At 38.5% G+C, this 16,918-nt stretch overlaps 1 protein-coding gene across 1 annotated transcript in view; it reads right to left on the reverse strand.

Annotated features, from left to right (window-relative positions):
• The window catches only part of FBXL17 (F-box and leucine-rich repeat protein 17), a gene marked incomplete at its 5' end in the record, with an annotated part of 157,788 nt that overhangs the window by 83,752 nt on the left and 57,118 nt on the right, over positions 1-16,918 (reverse strand). The window contains one exon of the mRNA XM_010007214.1: positions 15,439-15,569. Within this exon, the coding sequence (XP_010005516.1) occupies positions 15,439-15,569 (131 nt within the window). The remainder of the gene's footprint in view (positions 1-15,438; positions 15,570-16,918) is intronic.

The following is a 16,918-nucleotide window of genomic DNA, read 5'->3' on the forward strand; positions in this document are numbered from 1 at the left end:
AAAGATCTAGAGCAGAAAAAAGAAATCAGCACTTGTTATTATTTCTATACTGGCTGTTTCTATTTTGACAGCCAATTAAAAAAAATGCTTCAGTGAGATTTTTTATGGCCATTTGGAATGCAAAATTATGTAAAATTAACTAACAAAATAGAGGAAAAATAAAATAAAAAATCAAATCAATGTGAAAACAGCATATTCCTGTAATTTCTAAAAGGTACACATTTTCTATTACTGTATGTAACAGCACAGTTTTGTGCATGAATCACATTAAAGTGTCTGGAACAGTCCATGCAGAGACCAACCTATTCATAATTAAAAGGAAAAAAACCACAAACCAATTATCTATGTTTTATCATTGGTATGTAAGCAAGAAATTGATATAACAGTGAAAATACAAACTGACTTTCGTACTGCTTTTAAAAAACAATAATAACTTTCTCACTGCTTCACCTTACTTATTTCATAAATTTCATAACTATTCACATTTATAGGTATATTATCACATCAACATTTAAATTAAGGATAATTAGAACAAATTTTCGCAAAGTTTAGCTAGCAAATACTCAACACAGTATTGACTACTGAGCTAAATATATTGAGAAGGCAATAAATCAAAACAATGCTACAGGCAAAAATAAGTGTACTTGCTATTGAAAAATCTTTTGAATGGGTTATTTTTAAACCTGACCTCAGTATTTTAAATATTTAATCAAATTCTCAGTAGACTTATTTACTGTGATAAGATTTCTTTTTCCAAAACAAGACAATGTTTTACCCAGAAAATGGAGTTGGTCAGGCACAATGAAGATGTATTTTTTTCCACACTAGTTATACGGCAACCAAAATAACCATACACATTTTTTTGGAGATAATGATGCAAGAGTCTCCTCACAGTACAAACTGTTATATTTTTCCTTAGAGCACATGTTTAAGACAATTGTTTAGCATTACTGGAAAGGAGAAGAGGGAGTACAGAAGAGGTCATTCTGATATGTTGTCAAATTAATATTTATATATTATAGTCACTCTTTGAAATGTAATTCATGTAGAATGCAATTCATTGAGCTGTATAAAATATCACAAACAAATTTGTAAAAATTATGAACTGATACTGAAAATGGGATGATTTGCACTTCAAGAGGTGAATCTATTTAAAAGCAAGAGTGTTAGTTTTCAAGTAAGGCTTGGAAAAGTATGAAATTCATACAATCACACAATCATACAATCATTAAGGTTGGAAGGCACCCTAAAGATCACCAAGTTCCAACCCCCCTGCGATGAGCAGGAAGCCCCACCACTAGACCAGGTTGCACAAAACCTCGTCCAACCTGGTCTTAAAGACCTCCAGGGAAGGGGCATCAACAACCTCCCTGGGCAACCCATTCCAGTTCCTCACCACCCTCACAGTGAAGAATTTCTTCCTAATATCTAACCTAAATCTGCCATCTCTCAGATTAAAACCATTACCTCTTGTCCTGTCACTATCTTCTCTGAAGAAACGCCCCTCCCCAGCTTTCCTGTAGCCCCCTTTCAGGTACTGGAAGGTGCTATAAGGCCTCCGTTGTCACCTTGGCCTTTCTTCCCCTTAATCTTAACCCATAAGCTCTCTGTTGGCTCCTCATCCATCCGCAGGGAGAGCTCCAACTCCAGCTGGTCTTTGATATAGATTACTAGATAACTACTAGATAAATTACTAGAAAATACAGTTTTAAGTGTATTTCAATTATCTTATTTTGAATTCTGAATGCTGCATTTTTAAAAAACATTATCTTGCCCTGGAAGTTTATAGAGTACTAAAATAAAATGGATTTTTGAGGTTCAGTGATGACTTGAGTGTTGAAGTAGCTCAGTGTTTCTGAGCTACTAATGCTATTGTGTCAAATGAGGAATGTTCATTGCAGTCAGCTCCAAGCTACAACAAATATTGGCAATATTTGTTACTGTTACAGCCATCAACAGAGAGACCAGAAACAGGCAGAAAAACAGTCCAGATGAAGACCACCTCATACAACTATATAAAGTACATTTTTCTTCTTGTTTGATTGCCCCAGGGGAGTCTGCTATCATTTTGAATTCCTACCACAGTCTCCCAGACCAGAAGACAACTAACAGATGAAAGCTTGGACTTTTTATTTTCTGTCTGCTGAAACACTAAAGGATGGCACAAACATTCTAAGCCCAACTCAGCAGTGCAATATTTAACCAATATTTCTGAAAGTATTGTAATGACTGTATTGACCGTCAATACAGATTAGAAGAATGCTTTCTTTAAAGTCTAAATGATAAAATATATTTCTGTTCTATTAGCTAAAAGCTTGAAATCTTGTTAGAATCCAGAAATGGAATTTAGATGTGTTTATAGAAGAGCCTAGATTACTACCAATTCACACTATCTGTAGAAACTATTTTTTGTGAATTTCGTCATGTATTAGTAAATGCAAAAGGCATAGCTATAATACAATATTAATAATAGTATTTTTTAACCAAACAATTCCATATTTCTAATTAGTCTGCAGTTTTTAAAATGCAAGTATAGCAAAACATCTGTCCTATATCAAATACCTGAGAACTACAATCTCTCAATATAGCCTATACACGCAAAAAAAATTAAAAGGATCAGTTAAAAAAACATCAGCACCTCTACACACAGATTTATAGAAAAGAAACCACTGAAAACTGATAAGCAAAAGAAATGCATAGATTGCAAACAATTGAGTTACACGATTTGGAGGGTAAGATATTCTACTTTAAGTATAGGGAAGAAGGATGACACCTCATATAGAAAAGTCTGTGTCTTTGGAAAAGCTGCTTTCAATCATGCTGCAATAGTAGCAGACTACAGAACACAGTCTGGATTGACTGCAACCTGGCAAATCTTTTCCAGGGCACAAATTTTGTCATTACCATTGGCTAGATAAATTAGACTCTCATTAAATGAAATTCGAAGGAAAGGAAAAAGAAAGACAAGACCACTTCTGGCATACAGAACTGGGTGTATAACAGTTTCTTCCTCACTCCACAAGATTAAAAGCTAGATGCATGGACTGAAGAAATTCTCAGAACATTCCAAAAATGGTTCTGAAAATCAGTAGATCATAGTCACAGAGTATGCGGAAGAGTGAAATTCCAAACAAAATGTAAGTCACTGCTTAGTCACTTTTAAATTTATTTTCTTGTTTGCATCAGTCACTTGTTTTTCACTGCCTATTCCCCACATGCGTCACAATGACCACCACTTTCAGTTTAAGTCACTGCTCATTTTCCTCAATACATTACCAATTACGCCAATTCCATAACTATCTGTCGTTCATTATGTCACCTCAACGGTTATTTCCATCATCTTCCTCTTCAAACTTACTACAACTTCCTAAAGGTACATTAATTTTTTGTCTCCTTTACAAGACAGAACATACTACTTAATCTTGAATTCTAAACACAGAAGAATATCTACATTCAACATCCTAGAAAATTCAGCATGTATCAGCCTTCTTTGGTTTCAACAAGAGAAAAAGGGGGATCACTGCATTAACCTGATCAGGATCAAAGGTGATTAGCATTTATATTTTCCATTTATATGATGGAATAATCCCACCGATAACATGGGTCATATAATCACCTACATACAAAAAAGCCCCCACTATAAACACCTAAAATTTGCAAAATTATTTTAATTTGGATCTTTTAACCCATGCAGTAAGGAATAACACAAAATAAACTGAGAACATAGTTATGCTCCTTTCAAATGGTATTTATAACGGATAAACTGACAGACTTTAAATAATATAGACAGTGCAGAGAATCATTAAGACACCATCCATTCTTCTCTCTTTTTTTCAAGTACTGTGTCTATTCAGACTGCTCAGTGAATTATAAGTTGTAACCTCAGAATGCAATGATAATTGCAATAGGACTACATCTTTGCCTCTGAGCATTAGTAGGTTGGATTTTTTTATTCTTCAGTATTAGTTTAAATTATAACACTGTAAATATTGTATCTGTACAAAAAAAAAGAAATTATATATATATACACTTTCAATTTTCATTATGCACTAAGGACTCAAATTTATAACACACTGTCATTTTCATTCCTTCAGAGAACATTGCACTTTCTTAATTTCTGTAAGGAATGTCATCCAGAAAATAGCCAATCCACATTTGGTTCAAGTCTGCCATTTTTGATAATTAGCAATCAAGTCTAAGCAATTTCTCCTTTGGTTTAACAAGTGCATACCTATCTTCTGATTTTTTTTTTATGTCATATCTCATAAAATTGTTTGGGCTGATGCTAATCTCATGCACTAAATTCATAATTAATCACTGAAGAGATTTATAATCTCTAGTTTTGACAGGAGAATTGTCAGACTTAATCACCCTGCTCATATTTTCACCATTTACAAAGCTTCATTTATCTTACATTTCAGCAATGTGACAAAAGCAGACAACTTCCCCCCATTTTTCCAGTATGTAAAGAAAGATAAAAGGGTGGAAAATCATGACAATAGTGTGAAAGTTTTACTCTTACTGAGAACATTCTTTTGCAGCAGAAAATTATTCCTAACAAAACAATTTCTTTAAACACTAGTCACAGAGAGAAGCAGAAGCAGCAGGCTAAAACCTAAAATAATGGATAGTTATGCATAATTATGGAAAAAGTGTTCTGACTTTTATCATTGGTTAAACTTTGTAGACAGGATGAGAGTGGTCTGTTTCAACGAAATGCTTGTAAAAAATAATTTATTTCATAACAATGTCAAATAAATTGTTCCCAGAAGCCTTCATAAAGTGAGTTCAGGGCTCAGAACTAGAATCTGAAACAACTACTAATTCTGAGGAGGATACTGATTTTCTGGATAACTGCTGAGATATGAGCTGAACCATAACCTACGTTTTTTTCAAATCACCTGCAGACTGGACTGTAAAGTATAACAATGTTTTAGCTAAAATAACACAGAATGGCATGAATGTGTGGCCACGGCTAGATTCTGCAGGAAGTTACTATTGCATTCCTAGGCATCTAAGGTGTTGTTCTCACATGGTATTGCACGAGACAAAAAACTAAACTATCTAAGATATCACTTCACTGACATAAGAAATGAGTGATGACAAGTACCAAGTCCATGACTGAAAAATTGCAGCTTAAATGCTACCTCAATGGTGTGATGAACAAAACAGAATATTTGTTTTGGTAACCATAATAAGGAGAATCGTGCAACTTCATGTTTTAAATGGTTAGGGGAAAAAACCTGACTCCCAGTAAGCTGTCCTTAGTGTGAAATGAAAACCACCAAATTAGGTGCAGATGCCGGCATGGCAGGGTGGTCTTGGTGAAGAGGTCAGGTCCCCCTGTGCCACCTGAGGGAAGCTGGGAAAGAAATTCAGAACAAAGTAATTTGGGCCCAGGAAGAAGGAAGGGGTGGGGGTAATGTATGCAAGCACTGCTCTGTGTGTTGTCTGTGCTCTGTGTGCGTTTGATTAATCATAGAATCTTAGGGGCTGGAAGGGACCTCAAAGATCATCTAGTCCAACCCCCCTGCCAGAGCAGGGTCACCTAGAGTACATCACACAGGAACTCATCCAGGTGGGTTTTGAATGTCTCCAGTGAAGGAGACTCCACAACCTCCCCGGAAAGCCTGCTCCAGTGCTCTGTCACTCTCACAGTAAAAATTTTTTTCCGGATATTCACCTTGAACCTCCTATGCTCCAATTTACACCCATTACCCCTTGTCCTATCACTGGTCATCACTGAGAAAAGCCTAACTCCGTCCCCCTGACACTCACCCCTTACATATTTGTAAACATTGATGAGGTCACCCCTCAGTCTCCTTTTCTCCAAGCTAAAGAGACCCAGCTCCCTCAGCCTTTCCTCATAAGGGAGATGTTCCACTCCCTTAATCATCTTTGTAGCTCTGCGCTGGACTCTTTCAAGCAGTTCCCTGTCCTTCTTGAACTGAGGGGCCCAGAACTGGACACAATACTCCAGATGTGGCCTCACCAATGCAGAATAGAGGGGGAGGAGAACCTCTCTTGACCTACTAACCACACCCTTTCTAATGCACCCCAGGATGCCATTGGCCTTCTTGGCCACAAGGGCACATTGCTGGCTCATGGTCATCCTCCTGTCTACCAGGACCCCCAGGTCTCTTTCACCTACACTACTCTCCAGCAGTTCAGCCCCCAACCTGTACTGGGACATGGTGTTGTTCTTCCCCAAATGTAAAACTCTGCACTTCCCCTTGTTGAATTTCATCATGTTTCTCCCCGCCCAACTCTCCAACCTATCTAAGTCTCTCTGAATGGCAGCACAGCCTTCTGGTGTGTCAGCCACTCCTCCCAGCTTAGTGTCATCAGCAAACTTGCTGAGGGTACATTCTATACCCTCATCCAGGTCGTTGATGAAGATGTTGAACAACACCGGTCCCAGTACCGACCCCTGTGGGACTCCACTAGTCACACACCTCCAACCAGATTCTGCCCCATTGACTACAACTCTCTGACTCCTTCCTTTCAACCAGTTCCTAATCCACCTCACTTCCTGATCACCAAACCCATACCTGATCAACTTTTCTACAAGGATGCTGTGGGAGACGGTGTCAAATGCTTTACTGAAATCAAGATAAACCACATCTACCGCTCTACCATCATCTATCCACCTAGTAATTTCCTCATAGAAGGCTATGAGGTTAGTCAAACATGATTTACCCTTGATAAAACCATGCTGACTGCTCTTGATGACCCCCATGTCCTTGATGTGCCTGGAGATAGTCACAAGAACAAGTTGTTCCATCACCTTTCCAGGGATGGAGGTGAGGCTGACCGGTCTATAGTTACCCGGGTCCTCCTTCTTGCCCTTCTTGTAGACTGGAGTGACATTTGCTATCCTCCAGTCCTCAGGCACCTCACCTGTTGCCCATGACTTACTGAAGATGATGGAGAGTGGCCTAGCAATGACCTCCGCCAGCTCCCTCAGCACCCTTGGGTGCATTCCATCTGGACCCATTGATTTATGGATGTCCAGATTACTCAACTGATCCCTAACCCAATCCTCATCTACCATGTCAAACTCTTCCTCTATCTTGACTTCTTCTGGGGCTATATGAATCTGGGGCTCATAGGGAGACCCTGCAGGAGTGAAGACAGAGGCAAAGAAGGCATTCAGCACCTCTGCCTTCTTTATATCCTCTGTCACCAGGGCTCCCACCTCATTCCTCAATGGGCCAATATTGCCTCTACTGCTAGTTTTGCTAGCTATGTATTTGAAAAAGCCCTTTCTATTATCCTTAACCTGACTTGCAAGGTTAAGTTCCAAGGAGGCCTTAGCTTTCCTAATTGCCTCCCTACATCCTCTGACAACAGTCCTATATTCCTCCCACGTGACCAGCCCCTCCTTCCATGATCTGTAGATTTTCCTTTTCCACTTAAGTTTGCCCAGTAGTTCCTTCTTTAACCATGCAGGTCTCCTAGCACCCTTACTAGATTTCCTAACCATTGGGACACTCTGATCCTGTGCTTGCAAGAAGTGGTCCTTGAATGTTGACCAGCTATCTTGAGCTCCTTTATTTTCTAGCACCCTGTCCCATGGGATTTCCCTTAATAGATGATTGAGGAGACCAAAGTTTGCCCTGTGGAAGTCCAGGGTTCTGGTCCTGCTGGGTATTTTGTTCCTTCCACACAGGATATGTACTCATATAAAATCTGTTTTGTTGTGATTACATCAGCTCAGTTAAGATTTTATTAGCATTTAAATTCTATCACCATGCCTTACAAATTAGGTAGTTAATATTGTACAAACAAGGCAAACAAATAATTATCTTACTGTATTGCTTAATAATCTACCTGGTCTTCTGACATTTTTCAAAAAGAATTTTCAGCTTCAGTACAATACATTTTTTTTCTACTATGTTCTTGTTTGTTACACAGTTGTCAGGCTTTTCACTCTCAGTCTATCCTTCTTTCTCTCTTTCTTTACCTTTCTTCTTTTAGATTCTGTAGTATTGCTACATTAAAAGAGAAAGCAAGGAGACTTGCTATTAAGGGGAAGAAATTCAAAGTAGAGTGAAAAGTCATAGCAGTACTGTGAATAATTAGAATGCAATGATTCTTTGAAATATAAATATGTGTAATTTTGTAGGAGTGTAAAATGGTTTGGTTTTTTTGTCCCTTGTTTTTTCTTTCTGGGTTTCAGTGTTTAGGAGTAAGGTAGGACAGGTAACAGCTTCTGTTGTTCAAATTTAAAAAAATGGAAGAGAATATTTCAGATTATCCCATATTTTGTTTTATTTTTATTTTTCTATTATAACCACTTATTTATTTGTTTATTTGTTTTATCTAAATGTTGCATTTTAAAATGCTTTTAAATTCCCTCTTTCAGAGGTTTACCTTTTCTGAATTCACAGCTCAGCAAATCTGCAGGAATTCAAAACTGTTTCTCTACCACCACATTTGTTTTTATTATGTATGTCTTCAAAAAGAGGTTATTCTAAACATTACAGATTTACCTATGGATAAGAAATCATGAGTTATAATATTATCTTTTCCAATCCTTTCAGTTCTCAGTTTTCTCAGTCTAATAAACCCCTGTCTTTGGCACCAGTCTCTTAGCCATTCGTTAACCTGTAAACTCTTCCTATATACCTCCCCACCAATTCTTGCAGGAGGGATGGAGGCAAACACTACTTGCGCTCCAGACCCCCTAACTAGCCGTCCCAGGGCCCTGAAGTCTCTCTTCATTGCCCTTACATTTCTTGTAATAATTTCATCACTGCCAACCTGAAAAATCAACAGCGGGTAGTAATCAGAGGAATGCACAAGATTGGGGAGTTTCCTTTTAACATCCCTAATCCGAGCCCCAGGGAGGCAACAGACCTCCCTGTGAGATGGGTCCGGTCGACAAATGGACCCTTCTGTCCCCCTCAGAAGGGAGTCACCCACCACAATTACTCTCATTCACATTAATGTGAAAGTAAAGTATTATTCTTCCCCAAGTTGAGTCTGTTTTGCCTGTGACCTTAATCAGTGAATGAATCCTCCTTGCCTGTGAGCTTCTAGTTGGCTTGTGTCCTCCACACCCCAGTGTGTTTGTGTGGGGGGAGGAGGGGGGACTGGAGCAGTTCGATTGAGCTGGTTCTTTGTTATCATCATGTTGGGCCCAAACCACAACACAGACACAGCTGGCTCAATCAGACTCAGGGCACCGCTGGTCCTCTCAGCCACGATGGTGGCATCTCTGGCATAATGTATTTAAGAAAAGGAAAACACAAGCAAAAAGCCCACAAAACACAGACGAGGGAAAAGAAAGAGCCTGAGAATATGTCCTCCAGGCTGAAAGACATGCATGGAGAGCTCTGGTATCTTGGCTGGCTGCCAGGTGCCCAACCAGTTGCTCTCTCACTCCCTCTCCTCAGAAGGAGAGAGGTAGAAAAGATGAAAAAGGCTCATGGGTGAAGAAAAGGAGAGGGAGGTAGCTCACTACTTGCAATCATGGCGAAAAGAGACTTGACTTAGAGAAACTGATTTAATTTATTGCCAATTAAGACAGAGCAGACTAATGATAAATAAGAACAGATTTAAAAACACTTCATACCAACCTTTTTCCTGGGCTCAACTTCACTCCAATCCCTTCACCTCTTTCCCCTAGTGAAGAACAATGGTGAATGGGGGCTGCAGGTAGTTCATAGCACTATCTCTGTTGCTCCTTCCTACTCATACACTTCTACTCTTGAATGGAGTCCCTCCCATGGCAGACAGTTTTCACAACCTTCTCCAGTGTGGGTCATTCCCACAGGCTGCAGTTCTACAAGAACTTTTCCAGCATGGGTCTTTTCCACAGAACGCAGTCCTTCAGTAACAGAGTGCCCCAGCATGGGTCCCTCAGAGGATAACAGTTCTGGTAGAAAACGTGCTGCTCTGTGGGCTCCTTTCCATGACCTGCAGTTCCTGCTCCAGTGTGGGGTCTCCACAGGGTCACAGCTTCCTTCAGGACACATTTATCTGCTATGATGTGGGGTCCCCCATGGGTTACAGAGTGGATATGTGCTCCATCACAGACCTCTATGGGCTGCAGGAGACAACCTGCATCACCAAAGTCTTCACCACAGGCTGTAGAGGATTCTCTGCTCCAGTGCCTGGAGAACCTCCTCCTTTTTCACTGACCTTGGTATCTGTTTGTCTGACATGTTCTTACTGCTCTCTTTTTGGCTGCTGTGCAACGCATTTTTTAACCTTCTTAAATATGTTATCCTATCACTGACTGCCTCAGCCTTGTCCAGAAGTGGGTCCATTTTGGAGACAGCTGGAACTGGCTCTCTCTGACATGGAAGTAGCTTCCAACATTTTCTCACAGAAGCCACCCCTGCTGTCCTTCCACTCTCAAAAGCTTGTCACATAAACCCAGTACAAGAACCCGTGCCAGAGCAGAGGAAAAGTGTGAGAATGGAGCTGCAGAGATGAAGTCTTACAAACCGACTGCAATCCCTGTTCCCACTGCCCTGCACTGCCTCAAGGGGAAGAGGCAGGTAAGTTGAGAGCAGAGAGTTTTAGTTTAGTCTGGGAAAAAGGGGAAGGTCGTTTACTTTTGCCCTTTTATTCCTCACAATCCTACCCTGTTTTTAGTTGCCAATACATTAATCTACCCTAAGTTAGGGCTGTTTTGCCCATGACAGGTATCAGTGAGTTATCTCCCTGTCTTTATCTTGACACATGAGTTTTTCCATTTTATTTTCTTCTCCTGTCCTGTTGAGGAGGAGGGGGAAGGAGTGACAGAGCAGCTGGGTGGGTATCTGGCAGCCAGACAACATGAAATCACCACTCTGGGCTAATAATAAAGAATTATTGGAATCAAAGTAGGACAAAGCAAATTTTCTTACAAATTTAATGAAAAAGTATGTCATTCTACAGAGTAAGTAATTTTAAAAGTAAAACTAATTTGTGCCACATTATATAACTTTATATGGAGCTTGGGGTTTAATGTAGCTGACTAAAATACCTGATGAATATGCAGAGAACTCAAAGGAGATCACCTTTCAGATAACACTGAAAAGATGAAATTAAATTATAATTAAAAAAAGCTAATATTCACCTAGAATGATTAATGACAAGTATCATCTCAAAGTACAGTTACTTCTCTGGAAGGCTTTACTACACTTCCAAGTCCAGATTACACAAAATAGCAGGAATAAGTAGCAGTGTTCCCAAAGCACATTTCCACTTGAGTAGGAATAAAGGTTATAAACACAAAGATGATTGACTAGCATTTGTAGTCACCACAGATAACATTTTTGCCTGCGCAAAAATATAGACAACCTGAAGGCTTTATACGTGTTTACTTTAGTGTTATGGTTTGAGGGGCCAGAAACTAATTTTATGGCATTGATGGCCAAGCCCAAGGGAAACAGAAGGTATTTCCTAGAACCCTGAGGAGATCCAGGGGTAAGAAAACATAAGGTTGCATGACCTCAGTATTCCCTCTCATTTCCTGCCATACCCTATAAAACACCAGAATCTGGGGCCTTGTCTCCTTTTTCTCTCTTCCAGTGGATATCTTGGAAAGCTCTGTCTTCAGCTCACCACATGCTCTGCAGAATCCTACTCCATCTCTTGTTTGGTAAGAGTCCTGTACCTGTTTTCCTATGTGGGCTCTGCCACAAGAGACCTTCAGATGGTTGTATCAGCTACCATTAACACGAGGTTTTGACTATACATACTCGTATATCTATTTGTATATTTTTCATTACTTTAGTTATTATCCCTTCCCTGTTTCATTAAACTTTGTTCTAGCTTTAATTTCCAACCTTTAAATCTGTTCCTTACTCCCCTTTTTACCTTTCCTTGGGAGGGTGGGTGGAGCAGGAAGAGAGAGCAATTTGGTTCTTTATGTTTTGGTTCAACCTGATCACTAAATAAATGCAGAAAAAACTGGCAACAAATACGGGGCCCTCCACAGCTGCAGGTCCAGATCTGCTCCACGATGGTCTTCAGGGGCTGCAGGTCCAGATATGCTCCACTGTTGTCCTTTGGCTGCAGGGGAATCTCTGCTCGGGCACCTCCTCCCTCTCCTTCCTCACTGACCTTGGCATCTCTGCTCAGGTATTGTTGTCACTTCTCCCCCTCCTCTGCCCTGCGGAGTTTTAGCAGTTTCCTTTTCCGCTCCTGAAGTATGTTCATTGCAGAGGTGTTATCACCACCACTGATGGGCTCATCCCTGGCAAGAGGCGGGTCTGGCTTTGGAGCTGGGGGAGCTTCCAGCAGCTTACAGGAGTCACCCCAGTGGCTCGTCCCCCACTACCCAAGTCACACCACACTGACCAACAAATTTAGAAGTACTTCTATTGAAATAATTTCAAAATCAATAGTATTTTTTTTTCTCTTGAAAATAATTCTAGGATTCACTAATATTGCATTAAAAAAAATAAATAAATTGTAATAACAGGGCAACTATTTTGATGCTCATGTCTGCTAACAGCATGTTGGGGCATTCACCAGCAGCTCTGGGACTAAAACTAGTGAGCTAATCACTTGCTGAAACTATCATCTACATTGCATCCTTTACCCACAACACATCCAGATTAAAACAGTTGCTTCCAAGGCTGTATGTATTCCATGAATGAAATACAGGCAGGCAATCAACACAGATTTATTTTTTTTTAACACTTGTCTAGCATATGGAAAACATGCTAACAATTTACTTTGCTAAGTAATAACACAGAAATCTCCATATGCTCTCTGCCAAGAAGAATGATAACAAATTCTGAGTAAATGATGCTATATTAGTGACCCAATAGAATTAAGCAGATGGAGCCTCTTCCATGGAGAATGTGGTCCTTTCTCCTGATGATGCTGTATCACAAATATTTTGGTTACCAAGGTTTCCAACCACTTACCATGTTCCCTCTGAATTTCCTCCATATCTTCACTTTCTGATTACTAAGCTTGTCAAAAGTCAGTGGTATATTGTTCCTCCATCTTGGAATCCAACCAGAATCCTCAACAAGTCTTAATCATTATAGCAAGGGGAGACTGTCCTATTACACTATTTACTGTAGTTTGTCCACAATGACACTGCAGAAGCACTACAGAAGAACAGTAGTTTTTCTCAGAATTGGTATTATTAGACCACATCCAGGTTTCCCTTCTTTGCTGAAAGCTCAGAGGGAAGCACAACATGTACTTCCCCCCCCTCCCCCATCACTAATTAGAAGTTTGATGGCAGGAATCAATAACACTACAAGGTCATCAACCAATATTATTTGCTGTTTTACTGCACCATGCAAATACTGTGTATTTGCTACTGTGTACAGCTGTGTATTACTGTGTATAGCCACAGCTTACTCCCAAGAACCTCCAGGTGCTCTGCAAATCTCAGCACCTGCTAACAAAGTCACCTACAACCAGTGTGTCATAAATTACGTGAAAAAATACAGACCTCGAGATGTTATGACAAGAGCACTTGGCACCACCTACAGAGGAAGGACTAAAGTTCTCAAAAGGTTGGGATATATTGTCCTGTGACTGCAAAGCCATTAGGTGGAACATTATCCCAGATGACTGGTAGTGTTATGGCACTAAAAAATCTCACTGTAGCTCTAGATACAACTCCTTACCTTATCTGCCCTATTTCATGCACCATGATGTTTATTAGATGAACCATAGACACAACAGGGGATGGCAAATGTCCTCTGTTCTAATATTAATAAGGGAGTGTTTTAGTAATGGATTACTACCACCTAAGCATCTGAAAACTTCACAGCCAATTCTAAGCTTTTTGAGGTCTAGAAATGTGAAGAAATGTAAAGGTCACAACATTAGATGAGACACTGTATCACATGCAAGAGAGCATTATGAATATTCTAGGGCCACAGCCTTGCTTATGCAAAAATTTATATGGATTTCTGGAAACAACAATGAAATCTAAATTCAAATTTTAAAATACATTATTTACTTCTGCTGTAAAACCTACCAATAATCAACTCAACTATTTTTAAGAGATAATTCACAGGTACATCTTTAAGCTTTAGTGGTATTTTTGAGAACTTTCTAGTTTTCTTTCACCTTTGATTCTTCATTAAAAAATGGAGGAAAACAGTTTTCCAAGGCTTTAAAGGAAAGAAAACTCACAGTCATTCTAGAAAGAACAAAAAAATTTTCTTGTTAAGTTTCAAAAAAATCTGGAATACAAGCTCTATGCAGTCAGATCTCACAAGTAAGCAGGTTTGATAATGGAGGGCTGAGGAATGAGGGGGTGAAACTGATCTCTGTTTTAAAACCAAGAGCCAGGTAAAACATCAGACTGCTAGTATACCTTATGGAAGCAATGATAATAGGTTTACTCAAAGGTATCACAATGTAGAATCTTCTCTTTTATCTCCTTTGACTACCAAATGGCTAAATGAATAAATAAATACACAAACAAACAAAGCAAGCTCATCTTACCTTAAATCATTAATAAACTAATTTAGTGAGTTTAAACTAACTTGGGTTTTTACACAAAGTAAGCACCCGTGAACTTCTAAAGGATCACTCATCTTCAAAGTGAATACACTCACTATACTGTGCAGAACTGGTGCCTACATTAATTAAAGCCCAGTGGTTGTGTAATGTTCCTTTTATATAATTTTCATCAATTCTTAGTGTGGTATTTAGGAGGAATAAGGGAAATTACATTATTCAGTTAAGACAGGTATTTAGAACTTCTTCTCACTCTTAAAATGGGAAAAGGACTTCAATTGCCAAATGACTGCATGGGAGTAAGTTTTAACAAAGGCATTAATTATTTCCTAAATGCTCTTTTTGTTTGCTTTTAGCTAGAAGCTAATTAAAATAGCTGGAATTAAATTTGATCTGCAATATGTACTTCACCTGCGTGTATTTACTTAATGTTAGAATATATTACTTGATCAAAAGGACAGAATACAGCAGGATAGGAGGTTTTCTGGTCAAAAGGAAAAAGCCTAATGTAATAACCGAATTACTCTTTCTGTCTAATTCAGGAGAGTCTCTGCCAAAAAATTAAGAACTCGTTTTTGAAAAAGACACTAATTACACTACTTAACTCACAAGAATTTTATTTTTTCTTCTGTAGTCAAAAATAGGCTTAGTTGTTTGTATGCATATAAATCTGTTTAAATACTGGCCAAATACTGAAGGAATCATAATGGCAATTGTACTTTTCAGTCACAAAGGGTAAAGAGCACATTGTCTTGAAAACTACAGGAAACAGATTAGCATGGTCATCAAGTAATAATAAAACTTTTCTCCACTAGAGAAATATACACTCTGCAAAATATATGTCTAGATGATTTACCCAAACCAACCAAGAACAAACACTCAGAAAATACTGCTTGCTTTTACTGATCTCTTCCAACCCGAGTCATGAGGAATTGTTCTCAACTAATACAACCAGCTAAATTTGCTTTAAACTAGTTTCAGATGCTAAAATGAAGTTACCTGTCATCAATGATCCAGTTCAGACACAGATTGAGGGAATTAAGGTTTTTGCATCTCTTTACTACTTCCATCACGGTTTCATTGTCCAGTTCTGTTATATGACGTAGATCCAAGCTTGAAAGATTTCTTAGCTATTGAGACAAATATGATAGATAGAAAGAAATAATTTTAAATTTGTTCACACACATAACACTTACAAGAACAGTTAACTTTCTGGAGTTGTGTATAATATATATATATACTTTTTTTCTTTTTCTGGAAAAAATAAACATGTTAGAGGGACACAGTTAACTTTATTCAACAACTTCAGCAAATTCAGAATTCACGCACTTACTCCATGAAAGGAAGACACTCTCATTCATGGCCCAATACATCTACAGTTAGAGGTGTAGGCCTTCCTCCTTTTAACTATATGGAGTGTAAAATACCAAGGTAGCATATCAGCTCATTTAATTATAAGAAAAACAGAGCCTGAAGGAGTCACGGAAGGAGCAATAGACTGAGAGAACAATATGGTTAAGATTCCTGCATGAATTAATCTGATTTATTAATATTTGCAATCATTATAATGTCCTTCAAAAGCAAACAAAACATTCTTACTACTTTTATGAGCTATGAATTTAAACATGAAAATGGTTACAGATTTCTACTCTGTCCTTAAACACTAGATCAGCTTAGCCATAATAACCTCCAAGTGCTGCTTGCTATTTAAGCTGTCTGAAATAATCTCTACTATACTCTGGAAAAATAACTGCATTAGCTAACACTGACACCTTAATTAAATTTACCTTCCCTGTAAGAAAGAAAAAATAATCCAATTCAGTGATTTAATTCACTAGGGATCTAATTAAATAAAGGTACACAACTGAGATAATATAATCAGTCCACTTCAGCAGTTAATTAGTAAATCAATGTATTTAAGTGGGGGGGAATAAAAAAAATAATATTTGGGGACTCCAAATACATGTGTGTACACAGAAGCTGGTGTTCTGGTATTTTGTTCCAAATTTTTCAACATTCTCCAAACCAAAGCTCAAGATAAACGACACACTGCTTCTAAAAATTCTGCTGAACAAACATAAAATTAAGGAACCTGACCTATAAGAAACAACTGCAGGTATGTCTATAGAAGTACAACAGTAATATTCCTGTTATTAAGGTATTACCACAGGTATACTATGGACATGCTTCTTGTAATCCCACTGAATTTCTGATAATCTCATTTGCCTATCAGAGAGAAAAGCACATAATGGCTAATAATGTGTTGATAAAACAGACAGATCTTACAAGCTCCGCCTCTCTGCATTTCACACATACTGCTCTAGCAGGAAGTTTTAAAGACTTACCTTCGATTCACCCCAAAAAAGCTCACAACCAAACTATCATTTTTTTTCTGCATAAATTACAAGGAGAAAGGGAAGTTTTAAGCAACTTTAATTTTTCTCACCCTCACACAGTAATTCCTCTAGCTTTTACACTA

Source organism: Chaetura pelagica, unplaced genomic scaffold (genome assembly GCF_000747805.2).
Source record: "Chaetura pelagica isolate M959 unplaced genomic scaffold, ChaPel_1.0 scaffold40, whole genome shotgun sequence".
Taxonomy (NCBI): domain Eukaryota; kingdom Metazoa; phylum Chordata; class Aves; order Apodiformes; family Apodidae; genus Chaetura; species Chaetura pelagica.